Below are 13,617 nucleotides of genomic sequence, written 5' to 3' on the forward strand. Positions count from 1 at the left end.
AAGTTCTCTGTTCCAGAGTGTTCATCCTCCAGCAGTCAATAGCAGGATGCTGTATATCAGGTTGCATTAGGAAATGTTCTGGATCTGTCTGTGTTGGACCAAACTTACAAACTGTTTGTTTATGGTGAAATCACGTGGAATGCAAGAATTTTCACCCAGTACTGAACAGAGAGACAGAGGTTGTGCCTCAGACAGTTTCTAGGTTAAAGTAAATAAGTGAAGTTAGAACACATACAGGCAAGATCAACAATTAATGACGATGGCAATTTGCTGATGTAGATCCTCTTAATCCTGCTAGTTTTAAGCAGAGGCTGAGGTGGGATACTGTTCTGTAGATACCCGTCAGCTGGAATGTAAACTGGGGGGATGGAAGTGGTCTTTTCTTTTTTCTTGTGTTGCACATCCCGGTATCATCTATCTGAGATAGATGTACATGACGGTGGTTGGTTGCACAGGGTTTGTATGGGTCTGAGCTGTGTCCCTTGCTGTGACGAAAACGCCGCTGTTGGTTTCTGTGGCCTTTGGACACCCTTCAGACACGCCTGGCAAACCTTGGCTGCCAGGCTGCTCCGAGTGCCTTATGGTTGCTGTTCTAGATCCCTGTCGCTGAGAAGGTTTTTGGATACGTACCTGCATACAACACTAGAGAGGACTTGAAAATGCAGGAGGAAGATTAACCTCTTCCGTAAGGCTCCAAAACAAATTTGCACAGCTAACCTTTGACTGGGCACGTGTATGGGCATGTGTCACTGTTGTGAAGTCCCAGTTGTCACAACCATTAATGTTCGAAAACGAAGTTGCAGCATTTTGGAAAGTGTGCCCTGCGATGACAGGTCTGCATCCATCCTGGCTTTTTGGGTAGGAAGGAAGATGCAAATACACAGGAGGAATGAATGCTCTATTGAAATGCAAAAAAAAAAAAGAATATTGTTAAGATGAATTTAAAGTTGTTTCTCTCTTAGAGGGTCACTATCAGGTCACTGAAGCTGTATTTCAGTTCTGGGTTTAACGGAGTTATTTTTAAGCCAACTGTACTATAAATTTTTCTGTGTTTAATGTGCAGTGATGTGTCAGTGGGCTGTGATACCCCCCTCTGCCCTCCATTTCTCATGTGAGTAGTCTCCCTGGGCTCAGTAAGGAATGACCCCTGGTGTTTCAGGCAGTAACTCTTTAATTTTGGCTTTAGGAGCATCCTTCATCCTAATGTTGCAGCCTGCTAGTGTAAAATGGAGAAAAAAGTGAAGTGGGCAACGTGGAGTATCAAGATCTCGTACCTGTTAGGTCTGCAGAGCACTAGAGGTTTAGTGTTGGATGAAGAGAAGCGTTTGTCTCCTTTGTGGCTTGAGGGCAGAGGTGCTGTCAGCTGTACGGCAAGCCAGGCTGTGAGTTTTGGTTTCGTGTCCGTCCACCCTCCCTTGGTGTTTGGAGACTTTAGTGTAAGAAGGGTAGCGCTCCCTCCAAGGGGACCATGGTCACAGGGACGGATGGGATACTGGAATTAAACCAGCATGGAATCACAGGGGAGCCGAAAAATGACCTGTTAAAGTGGGCTTTTAGCGTCTGTCACGTTATGTCAGGCAAGAATTAAAAGCTCAGGTTTACAGTGTAATGAACAGAACGCTACTTTAAAACAAAAACCCCAAAACAATTAACAAGCAGCATGATGGACAGAGAAACGCAGGGAAGCAGTTCCTTAGAGGTGTTGTAACTGTTTAGTTAAACCCCCTGCACTCTTGCCGCGCTGTCTGGGAGCAGTTGGCCTGGGTGCGGGAGCTGAGGCTCGGTAACGCTGCGGAGCTGCACGTGTAGCAGTGGTGGTACATACAGAACCCGCAGCTCCACAGCAGCTCCGTCCTGTCCGGGAATGGGATGCACTGAACCGATTTGGGTCTCTCACCCTCTTCCACAGTGATTAACTTTGCTCAGCAAGCAGCTTCTCTGCTGACAATTTTTTTTTCCCCCGCTTCTCTCACTTTTCTCCCTGTGGTTGAGCGGTGGGGATGAATTTTCCTGCTAGGATTTGAATTGTTGCTCTAAATGAGGGGGTTTTGTCTCTCTTCAAGTAAAGCAAGCTCAGGTTTCTTTCCCACCCCCACCCCCCCCCACCCCCCTTTAACTTGCTGCATTTTGCTGCTTTATAACTACTGCTAATAACTGCCATTTATTTTTCTTTGAATCCCCCTTTCTGCATCATGTGCATATCACTTCCAGAGGTTTTGGTCCAAAATGCCAGGGTCTCTGGCATGTGCTTATTTTATTTTAGAATGAAGAACAATGAAAGATTCGCTTTGTGGATAAACTTTCTACAAGGAATTACATGGACTTTGCAAACTGAGATAATGAAAAATAATCATCATTAGAATACACTGTTAAAATAAATGAGTCTTATTCATGCACCCACCCGTTCCCTCCTCCCCCTGATGCCTGTATGTTGTCTGCTCAGTCACTGTTAAGGAGGCTAATTGCCGTATCATTAAAAATAATTGTTCTTTGCAAAATGAACCATTATAGGTTTCTGTAAGTATAAAAGATCTTGCAACGCCAGTGTGCTAACCACAGTGCACACACTTTTGCGGTGTGCTGGGCTTTCCTTTGTTTCTCAAAACACAGCAGTAACTTACTCCTCAGCCTGTTAGTTCCTTTGCGTAGTGTCAGGGGAGCCTCCACCGCTTATGCACAGGATGCTCTGCTCTTACCTGTAACTCAAGATTGTTTATTGCATGGTGAAGAACACAGGAGCCAAAAATTTAGTATTTTGTACTAAAAAGTAGGTTGACTGTTCACATGGGAAGAAAAGGGGGAGGGAGGGGAGGTAAGCAAGAGAAAGCAGTATGATCTCACAAATTATTTAAGATGCTTTTTTTAAGCCTTTAGACATGACTCCTTATTGAGAATAGTGCAGCAATGGATGAGGGGAAAATTGAACAGGGTTTATACATCGGTAAGGTCTCCGATTCGCTTTTGGTGGTGTTTGAGAGAGATCAGGAAGGAAGGAGGGAAAATTTTAATTCTTTCTTGTTTATTGCATGTTAAAAGCCATTTCTGGCCCAGTAGGGGAATGAGAAGGAAAAGGCTGACTGTAAGAGCAAAGGGGTCTGTTATAACGATGACTCTAAGGATCGTTGTGAGACTGGATTTGACAGAGGAGGTTGGTAACAACTATCTAATAAAGTCTGAACTGTATAAAATCTGTTCGTTACAAAGCCTCTGTGTAATTACCCATTTTAAAATACAGATAGAGAAATGGGTAGTATCTGAGGGTGTCTGAGAATGCCCTTGTGGGAGGTAGAATCTTTGTTCCAGTCTGAAATTTCCGTAGCATCCTAGCTTAAAAAGGCATTACAATTGCAACTGGTTTATGTGTGGCTACTTTATCTCAGAGTGAGGATGGGGAAATAATTAAATTTCAATAGGAAGAAATTAAGAGTTAATGCAGTGGGGGCGGGGGTGTAGAGTGGAGATAAAAGTGGAGATAAGGAGTCAGAGCTACCTGCAGTTCTTCTCATGTTCCGCATCTGTAAAAGTCCCCTAAATCTAATTCTAGTTAATTCTGTTGATTAATAGTGTAAATCATGTCAGGAGCAGGATGAAGTCTCGTGTTTAGCCAGAGACAAAATGATGCACATGGGCATTAGAAGGTCGCTCTGGGCCAAGAGGCCAGCTCACACACAGAGAGACGGGCTAAATCAGCCGAGAAGCTTTTTCCCTTAAGGTCAGCTGTAAGTTAACAGAAGCAGAAATAAAATCTCCCAGAACTCACTTCAAAGTATTCTTCTCCCTTCTTTTAAGGACAACTTATGTTTAAGGAACTACCATATCCAAGTAGAGAAACTGTGTTTTATCTCTTCCCTCAGTAAAGCACCACTTCAGTCGAGTAACTTACCGATTTAGAAAATCACACTGGACTGGAACTCTCAGGATGGAAATCAGGAGCGATAATCAAAATACATAGACAAACAGTGGGGTGTGCTCTGGTCATCCTCTTCGAGCAGGCTGGAAACAGGCCGATTCTCACTTTGGCTCAACTGGTGTAGGTCTGGAGTAATGATGTTAATACCTTTGGAATTCCAAAAGTAATTGAAATACAGATTAATCCACTATGTGTTCATAACTCTGCAGGCATTCGGCATTAACATGGTTATGGTATAAAGTTGCAGGGCACAAGTGATGGCATCAAAGAGAGAAATTTTAGTAAGAACCTTGGAAGCTTGTGTTGAGAAAGTACACGTTATGCAATGTAACCTGAATATATCTATAGCAGTTTAACTAGGCTGGCAAACCATCCTTTCAAGGAAACGCTTGAATTATTAGACATACTCTTTCAGTCGTCTGCATCCGTCCATGTAATTCAGCACTTCACTATCGTGTTGTGTGTGCTTCCGGTCTCTGCACTAAACTGCAGAATATTATTTTGCAAATTTTGCTGCCCTGCTGCCCAGATAATTCAGCTCTGGTAAGGTTGGGGGTTTAATATGTTTTGGGGCTTTACTTAATAACATCCAAGGTTGAGCCAGCAGTCAATAAGGAAACGTGTCATGTGTGTCTGCATTGCAGAATCTTCGGCCTCAGGAAAGTCGGACTGTATTCAGTGGCTCTGTCAGTATCCCATCGATCACAAAATCCCGCACAGAACCAGGACGATCGATGAGCGCAAGCAGCGGGTTAGCAGCACGTAAGCAAACAGAACTGTGTTGCTTTGGGGTCTGTACACAAGTCTTTTAGGGAAGGGGCTAGGACCTGTGTTTGCTTCCATCCGTACTGCCACTAGGCAGGGTTTTCAGAAGTGACTGCTGAGGGCAAGCGCAGTATTTTAATCTCGCTTTCCAGAACAGCCCACCCGTAAGCAGCTAGTGCTTTTTGGGTCCCACATTTGTAATTTGTCAAATTGTTAAAACTGACGTTAGAAATAAAATCAGATTTGAATAAAAAAAATAGCCCTTGGCACTACTTTGCTGCTGCTGAAGTGTTTCAAATCAGTGGCAAGTTGTTCACACGAGCTCCATGGTTATTAACTTTGTTGCTGAACAGCGCAGAGCTCTCGATGCCTCTCTTGCTGCTAGTGCAGCGAGAAAGCGATAGAGACTGGCTGCTGGTATGGGAGAGTTGCATGTGTTGGAAACGCCTTGCCTTGGCGTGCCAGTAAGCGCAGTGGCCTGCGTTGAGACCAGGCAAGTGACTAAACAAGGGACCACGAGAAAACAGAGGCAAGACGGGTGTCCCAGCTCCTCTTGGTGTTTTCCCTTCCTGTGGCACACACTGTGTTTGCTGCACATTGCCAACTGCTTGCAGAAAGCGTGTGCGTCCGCTATAGTCTGTACCGGCCGGTACCACCCACCTAATTCCCTGGGAAAGGGGCCACTGGAACTAGGCTGCCACCACAGCAGTTTCTGCAGCTGGGGGAACCATTCTGCAGTGGGAACGCGGTGACTGTGTCTGTGCTGGGTGAAGCGTGCAATGCTGGCACGTATGCTGGCAAGGGGGAGACCAGAGAATCCCTAGGGAAAACCGCAGCTGGCAGCAGACAAGATAAAAGCCCCTGTAGCCTGCAAGCCATGAGCTGAGCATCTTGGGACGTGCTGAAGGAAAGCAGAACTAACCAGCGAAACAGCTAACGTATTTCCCGTACGTTGAGTGCGTACCTGTAACACAGTTTCATTCTTCTGCATGTTTTAGGATCGTCGGCACAGAATGGCAGTGCTTTGCGGAGGGAATTCTCAGGAGGTAGCTATGGAGCAAAGCGTCAACCTATGGCATCGCCCTCAGACGGTTCCTTATCCTCTGGTGGCCTGGACCAAGGCAGCGATGCACCAACAAGGGATTACGAACGAGAGGTGAGCAGCAGGAGAAAGAGGAAAAAATTTCAAGTGTGTTGATAAAGATGAGAACGTTAAATTCTGGCATGGGTTTGGCTACAAGTTTGGGAGTCGTCAGGCTATCCTGACAAAAAACTTCCGTCAAACTGTGTCAGCTCTGGTTCTGGTATTTAACATGCAGAAGATGCTCTCTGCGCTCCTTACCTGGAGATACGTGGGTAACGAGGCTCCCAAAAATACTGGCTCAGTAGAGTAACAGCTTGATAGTGACCTGCGACAGCTTGAGGTAGCGATATTCCTTGTGCCCTTTATTTGCAAAGACTCCTAAGCTTTCTTGGCAGCCATTTCCAAGGAGACATTTTGTACTTAGAGTGCCTGAAGTTAACAAGGTAGTTTAAGAATTAACATATAATAATTTCATTTAGAGGAGAAACTGGATTTAATAGTTGGTGTTCTGTGCAGAAAAACTGTCATTGCGATAGGGCTGCAGTCCTGCCCAGCCCTGAACACAGCCCCTCCAACCAAGAATATTTTATGTGGGAGGGTTCAATCTGAAGTTGGCCAGCAAAACTTCCCCAGCCCATTTTCTTACCAAGGAGTGAGAAAATTAGAGGTCACACAAGTTTTTCATGGTACTGAATATATCCTTCCAGTCGAAGCTGAAAGGCAGCTGTCAACCCAAACTCAAGCTCAGGCATAGTTGCGTTCTACTCTGGAAGATCCAGCTGGAGTAATTTGATAGGATGCTTTGAATTAATGTCCTGGGAGTGACATAGAAGAGGCAGTTGTGATGAAGCCCGTACTACAAAGAGTTCTTAGTTTAGTGCAGGAGCATCTCAGATGACAGTCTGTGAAAAGGCAGGAGCCATTGAAGCTTCTCAAGCAGCCCGAAGCTGCACACTCTGCTGACGAGAGGCCCTTGGCCACAGGCAGGCTGCAAGAATCCTGCAGGTGCTGTGTCCTTATGTCAATGTCTGTTACGCCTGCTGAAAGCAGAGTGATCTGACCACTTACTCAGAAGTCTCCCCAGACCAGGAAATTCTGAGGGGAGAGCGGGGGTGGAAGTCTCACTGGTTTTGGACGAGCAAAACAAGCGGAGGCCCGTGAATCCAGTCACCTGTTGCTCAGACGCCCTCAGTCACTCTCAGACTTGCTGTGCTGTTACTGACCGGTGCTCTGTGTCTTTGCACTGCAGGACTCTGACTCTCCGAGACACTCTACTGCATCAAACAGCTCCAACCTCAGCAGCCCTCCCAGCCCGGTTTCTCCTCACAAGACCAAGAGCCTCTCCCTGGAGAGCTCTGACCACGTGAGTTGGGACTCATGAACTGCTTCAGCACTCAGATCTGACATCACAGCAGCTTGCTGTCCCCATGGCTGTCCCCTGCACTTGTTCCAGTTCTCACCTTCATCATCCTAACCCTCCCCATTCCCTGTCTGAAAGTGATCTGGGAGTGGGGTGCAGAGGAAGGTAAAAGCTGGTCATCTTCAGCACCGTTCGGCACTGCCTCACCCTCCCTTCCCCAGATTTGACAGAAGCAAACGAGCAAAGCTAGGGTGTTGGTAAATACCAGATGCTGTAGATTTGTATTAGTATTGGTTTCATTTTTGTGGTTACAGCTGCTTCGTTTTTAAGGACATATTTATCCCACCCCCCTTCCACTTCTCAAAAAGTAGCTTAAGTAGACCAGACCAGTATCAAGAAGAGAAAATTCAGAGGGATTTTGTTTTCATGAAATAGCTCATTGTACTGTACAAAAGTAGCACAGAGACCCCTTCCCCTGCATGGGGAACGATCGGTATGTCAGAGGCACATAAAAGCTTTCAGCCACCACGTTTGAATGTCAATCTGATTGTCGCCAGCAAATCCTTATTGATTAAAATGATGCATATTTTACTACAGTACAGAGTTTAAATAAATACGCAGATGTTAGAGTAAAATACGTATGTATATATTCAAAGAAGAAAAACATTGTGTATGCAGCAGAAGATGGATGCTTATTTAAGAGAGCCTTTAATTTAAGATTTGTGTTGTCCCTGTTTTCATGCTCGATAATATACAGACTTGGAGGCCTGGCCTAAAACCTTTCGCGAGACAGATACTCCTTTTTGCGTAGCACTCGCTGCACTGCCGGGAGAGGTCCCTGCGGTGCTGCCACAACATTTCTTTACTTCTGGCGGTAGCATAACTGAAGCTGTAATTCCTACTTTCGTGTTGATCCCCGTCCTTTGCAAAAATGACAGTTGGAAGGTGACCCCCTGCCCCGGCATCCAGGGGCACCAGTCAGCCGGGCGGCTGCCCTGGCTTCTCGTGTGCCAGCCGTGCGGCTGAGGAACTTGACGGCACGCGTCAGTAGAGGTCCTTCAGGCAGCAAGGGAGTTGAACGCAGCGGGATTTGGCAGGAAAACTCTTTCCCTGGGTCAGCCTTTGACCAGGTTGAACTCAGAAGGGAGCGGTCTGCCACGTCTCCGTGACCATCCCTAACCAGGAAACTCTTGTTACCAAATACCAGTTGCTAATGCACATCAGCCAAACGAGTGCCCTTAGCCCCCAGCTAGCCGCGGCTGGCTCTGCTGGCGCTGTAGCAACGACGAACCTTGAAGACTGACCTCACACTGTTCGTACCGTGGTAGTCGAAGATGCCTGGTCACCCGAGACTGCCACGCTGGCAAGGTTGGTTTTCCTCTCCCTCCCTACCCGTGCTGTGGGTTTGTGCAATTTGCAGTTGTTCCCGTGTGCTCACCTGCTGTTTGGTTCCAATAGCAGGCCAGGTTGGAGAGAGAAAGCATCGCGGTGGAAGACAAAACCCACTGAAGTTGCAAAAACAAATACAAAGCTGGTTACGTAGTCGACAGAATAAAGTGAGAGACTGATGTGCAAACGGATGGTAAGAGGAAAATGTCTCAGTTAGCAAGGCAGATGTGTTTTTCATTTGGGAGTGTGTTTAAATGAGTCTCTCTTCTCAGTAGTATCATTGCTGGCTTTATAGTACAACCACACTCAAACATGTAAGGGCTTTTTGTATTTAGAATACTGGGGTTTGTGGGTTTCAGGAACTTGTTACAGCTCTTACTAAACCATTCCGTATCCTTGCAGTCAGCAGTATCTAGTGTTTCACCCACACAGAGACGTTTGGAGTTTTCCCGTTTCTGTCTTCCCTAATAGAAGTTGTAGCTAAGCTCAAACCGTGTACAGTAACTTTCAGGTATGACCTGAACGTGAAATAGGGAGCGAGACACAGATCGTCTAATCCATTTAATCATGCTGGGTCTCCTAGATAAGATTTCTCTTTCACTCTGAATTGAGAGGCTTGTCCAAGTTTAAGCTCATTCAGTGTTATTTTGGGATGGGAATTCAAGAATTTTTTTTTTTTTTAGAAATCACCACACCAAAAGCCTGTCTCTCTCCTGTTTGGATTTTTCAGAGTAGCAAGCTGGTTGTGTTGTTTGTTTTCATTTCAAAGCTACTACTTTTGCAAGCCTGGTATTTAATATTAAAAGCTTTAGAAAACAGCTAAGCACTTGAAATTAATTCCTCCCAGAAAAGTTTTCCGTTTTTGAGGGACAGATAGGCAGGGCGTTATTGGCATTATTAAAATTCCACATCAGCTACTTTTTAAAGGCTGCATATTGCTTCAAGTATAGCCACTGCTTTTTCCCCACAATTCCCTCCTTTCGGTGAAGCATGTCCACACACTTTTCAAAGCCTTTGCAGACTAGTTTTGTATTTACTGTATGTTGTATTTAAACATTAATCTTATTTTGATGTTGAGAGAAGGCAATTAAACGCAATCATTTAAGACAGAGCAGCCTGCGTGACAGTCCCCGGAGAGAGGGTCACAGGATCTTTTCTGTGGAATTTTTTTTTTTGCAGTTGAGCTAATGCTCTATCTGAAAATGGAATCCAAAGAGCCAAGACACAGCAAACGATTAAATTGAGTAAACCCCTGTGTTTACTCTGATATGGTGCCTGCAATCTCTTGATCTAAACCCCCTGACGTTCTCAGGCAGACGTAGGCCAGCTGTGTCCCAGAACTGAGCTCCAGAAGATGAGAGCTCCACAGGCCTACACTGTTCGTACACCACAATTTCCAAGCCTTGGCAGTCTCCTTTAGGATTACTCTAAATTATTTAATCTTTAGTTTGGTACTGTGCATTTTTATATGCATCTGTTCAAAAGAGAAACAGCAGCCGTTCTTCTCAGTTGAAAAGCAAATGACCACATTACCTATTTGAAAAGAGAAAAGTTGTCCTAGGACTTGAATAGTTTTGTATACTTGGGGACCATTTGATTATACACTCAGTTTTAAACCACACTTTTTTTTCTTTTGTTGGTGTGAACACTGAAAATATATGCATACTGTAGCTGAGCTTTTTAAATACTCATTGGGCTGGGAAAAGTAACTTGGTCATTTGAACTGTAAGACTCTTGACTGCTATCTCAAAGACAGTTGTCTCTTAACATTTGATGTTTGCATTTCTTCACAGTTAGAGGGCTGCGTTTGGTTCAGGGAGCTTAAAACCTCCCGGTGAGTTTTTGGCTGTAGCGTATGTTCTCTGTACATGGTATGTATCTTAGCTGATTTTTTCCTTTTGGCTGAGACTGAAGGTGTTTGCATTTTTGACACTGCTGAAACACACGGGCGGTTGGGGGTTTTGCATTTTTCTCTTTTGATGGCAACAAAGGATCTGAGTGGATTCAGGCAGCTACTGAGGATTCCAGGTTATAGAATGAAAAAGGTTTGGTAAATAGGTTTTCCCCTGCACGTGTGCGCACACCTATACGTGGCTTCCTTCCACATTTCATAAACCCCAAAGCAGGGTTGTAGTGCTCTCTTCTCTATTGCCTTTGGCCTGCAGAAGACAGCTGGTGGCCTCAAGAAGAAACATTCCTGAGGCTGTGTGAAGTAGTTGCTGCTTCTCCTCTCAGTTGCGGTGGCTTGATAGAAATGTGCATTTTGCCCATTATAACAAGTTTCAAAACCGAGTTAGGAATGTTCTTTCTTTGGTTTGACTCTGATGAAATTAGAAGCCAGGCGTGGTGTTCTCAGGTATATGGCAGAGGGAAGCTAAGGGTCTTGTCGTACCAAAAAAAAAAAGTCCAAAAAGTGTATTTGTAGCAACATAGTTTTAACCACACCTAGCCGGTTCAGAGCACGTCAGCCCTTCAGAACAAAACTGTTGGAGCATTAACACAGACACGGATTCTGGCACCACATTGTCTTGCACGGCCAGACCCTGAATGTCAGGACAAATGTGCTCTCAGGTGGAAGAAGGTTTTTTTCCATTTCACGCACACATGTTTAATTTTAAATGAGTACACTAAGGGTAAGATTTATTGCAGTGCAAGTACCCACACCTCCTGAGCCTTAGTCTGAGAATCTCTGGGAATCAGTGGCACATGGTAGCTTCTGCTGTGGTTTTTTTGTGAATAGGAATCGGTTCCACAGAGGAAATGGGACAGCTTTCTGCACTAACACAAACTGCACCCTTCCACATGCTTTGTTCACACTATTATTTGATAAACACCCCCAGAAACCACACTGCTGCAGGCTTTCCAGTCTGAATTCCAACTCTTTGTCTTTCATTCCCGCCGCAGCTCAGTACAACCTGTTTTCATTCTGCATTTAAGGAAGTCTCATCCACAGGGAAGAAATCCACAAACAAACCAGTGTTGGTATTTCAGAGCAATTATACCTGCCTTTTTATGTATGACAGTTTCATATCATTTATTTTTAAAATGTTTTTTAGGTTTTTCATTGTAATATTATTGTACAGTTTTGCATGGCATAGATGTAATCACTTTTTTGTTTTTAGAGTATAAAAGCTGACAAGTGTGCGTGTGGGGGAAAGATTCTGCTTTTTGCCTCTTCTCACTATTTTGTTTAATGCCCTCAATGTTGTAGGGGACATTGTAAGAGATTCTCTGCTACAGAACAATGATGTAGATTCTTTTGCACAGAAATATTTAAGGTGGAGAAGTCAACAATGTAAAAATGACTTACCGCCAATATTTTATGTTGGTAACACACTTAATATTAACCTACTTTGATGTACTGCAATAAAACAGGGAACTGTTAGAAATGCAGATGTTTTGTCTTTTTTTCCTACCTCCCCCTGTTAAGCTTTGAGGAGGAAAGGGGAAGGGGAATAATGGTGTTCTTGCAGATAAAACCAGCATGTTGCAACACATCTGCACAAATAGATGGTAGGAAGAAAAGGAATGAGAAAATCAATTTAGCTCCAACAGCTTTCAGAAAAAGCTACAATTTTTTTGAAAATGCAAAGCCATCTACCTTATACTTCAGTATATCGGACTTCTTCAACTACAGTTTTCTTGACCTTTTTCTTAGGTCATCTGTTCTGTGTCAGTATTCATAGCCATTGTTTCTGTTGTTCCTCCCTCATTTAGTTCCACACCAAATGTTTCAGCTGTCCTGTTGTTAGAGGCTGGAGTCTTATTTCAGAGCTACCAACATCGAATTGACTTTCACAGATCTTTAAGCACATCTCAAAATACCTGTGATGTTTTGCACGTGCCCTGATGCTTTCACATTGGCCACCGGTTCCTCACAACTCAGCCTGAGCTTTTCTCCATACCAGAGACTGCCTGGTGGGACATCTTCCTCTTCCCCCGTTACCCTTCTGGTAGAAGTCCCAGCTCCATCACACCCTGCTGCAGCAGGAACACGGGACTCTGCTGTTACTGTGCCAGTGGTGCCAGCCTGGGTCTTCTCCTGTCACCAAGAGTGGCAGCAGTACCCTCCCCCTGAGTCAGCGTGCTTCCCCCGTGATGGCCACAGGCCACCGTACCCCACAGCTGCCGATCCTCTCTCTCCTTCAGTCAAAATTCCCAGTTTCTCAGCCCCTCACCCCAGCTTACGTGGATTTAAGCCCTTGGGTTCAACCCACCGCAGGTGTCTCCTGGCACATCTGTTTTCTGAGCTTGGACTTTTACAATCCGTGCTGTGTCTTTAATTTCCCATGGTTCCAGCTGCACCATCACAGCTGTGAAGGTCTTGGGAAAGGGGATTTCATTGTCAAGGGATTTGGACATCAGAAAAGCAGAAAGTAAAGTGCATGTTAGGCTTCCTGTTCTGCTCCTCAGCGTTCCTTTTCTGGTTTGGTGCAGCAGCCGGGTTGACTAAAGAAAGGAGGTAGGAAAAATCACCTACATCGCATGTAGCCCAAATTTTGATTCTTCAGAATGGAAAATCCCTGTCTTCAGAGAAGCAGATTTAACCTCCAGCTTGCCCTGTGGAACAAAACAGTTTTCTGCAGGAGGATTTTTCTAGAATAGAGAAGCATGCTGCAACAGAGAACTGGTCTCATCCTCAACCTATGTGTGTTGGTCAAGCAAATGCATTAGCTGGCACGGAGCAAGCAGCAGCGACCGAGTGTTCTCGCTCACTGCAAAGTGTCACGATTTCTCTTTGACTTGAAGCCAGAGCACAGTGTTTCTGGGTCACACTTTCTCCACAGCTGTTACACAAACATGCAATTCCTCAGAGAATCATTGTGGTTGGAAAAGCCCTTCAAGATCACAGAGTCCAACTGTTAACCCAGCACTGCCAAGCCCACCCCTGAACCACGTCCCTAAGTGCTACATCTACATGGCTTTTAAGCACCCCCAGGGATGGTGACTCAACTACTTCCCTGGGCAGCCTGTTCCAATACTTGACCACCCTTTGGATGAAGAAAATATTCCCAATACCCAATCCAAACCTCCCCTGGAGCAACTCGAGGCTGTTTCCTCTGGTCCTGTCACTTGTTACCTGGGAGAAGAGACCGACCCGCCCCCCCC

General features: G+C 45.0%; 1 protein-coding gene across 6 annotated transcripts in view; it reads left to right on the forward strand.

Moving 5' to 3' along the window:
* CDC42BPA (CDC42 binding protein kinase alpha) overlaps positions 1-11,901 on the forward strand; it is a 189,954-nt gene extending 178,053 nt beyond the window's left edge. For all 6 annotated transcript variants that reach the window (XM_056356783.1, XM_056356775.1, XM_056356779.1 and 3 more), the window contains 3 exons: positions 4,555-4,672; positions 5,674-5,831; positions 7,009-11,901. In XM_056356783.1, the coding sequence (XP_056212758.1) occupies positions 4,555-4,672; positions 5,674-5,831; positions 7,009-7,140 (408 nt within the window). In that variant the 3' untranslated portion in view covers positions 7,141-11,901. The remainder of the gene's footprint in view (positions 1-4,554; positions 4,673-5,673; positions 5,832-7,008) is intronic.
* Positions 11,902-13,617: the final 1,716 nt, after the last annotated feature.

This window comes from Falco biarmicus, chromosome 12 (assembly GCF_023638135.1).
Source record: "Falco biarmicus isolate bFalBia1 chromosome 12, bFalBia1.pri, whole genome shotgun sequence".
NCBI classification, from domain to species: domain Eukaryota; kingdom Metazoa; phylum Chordata; class Aves; order Falconiformes; family Falconidae; genus Falco; species Falco biarmicus.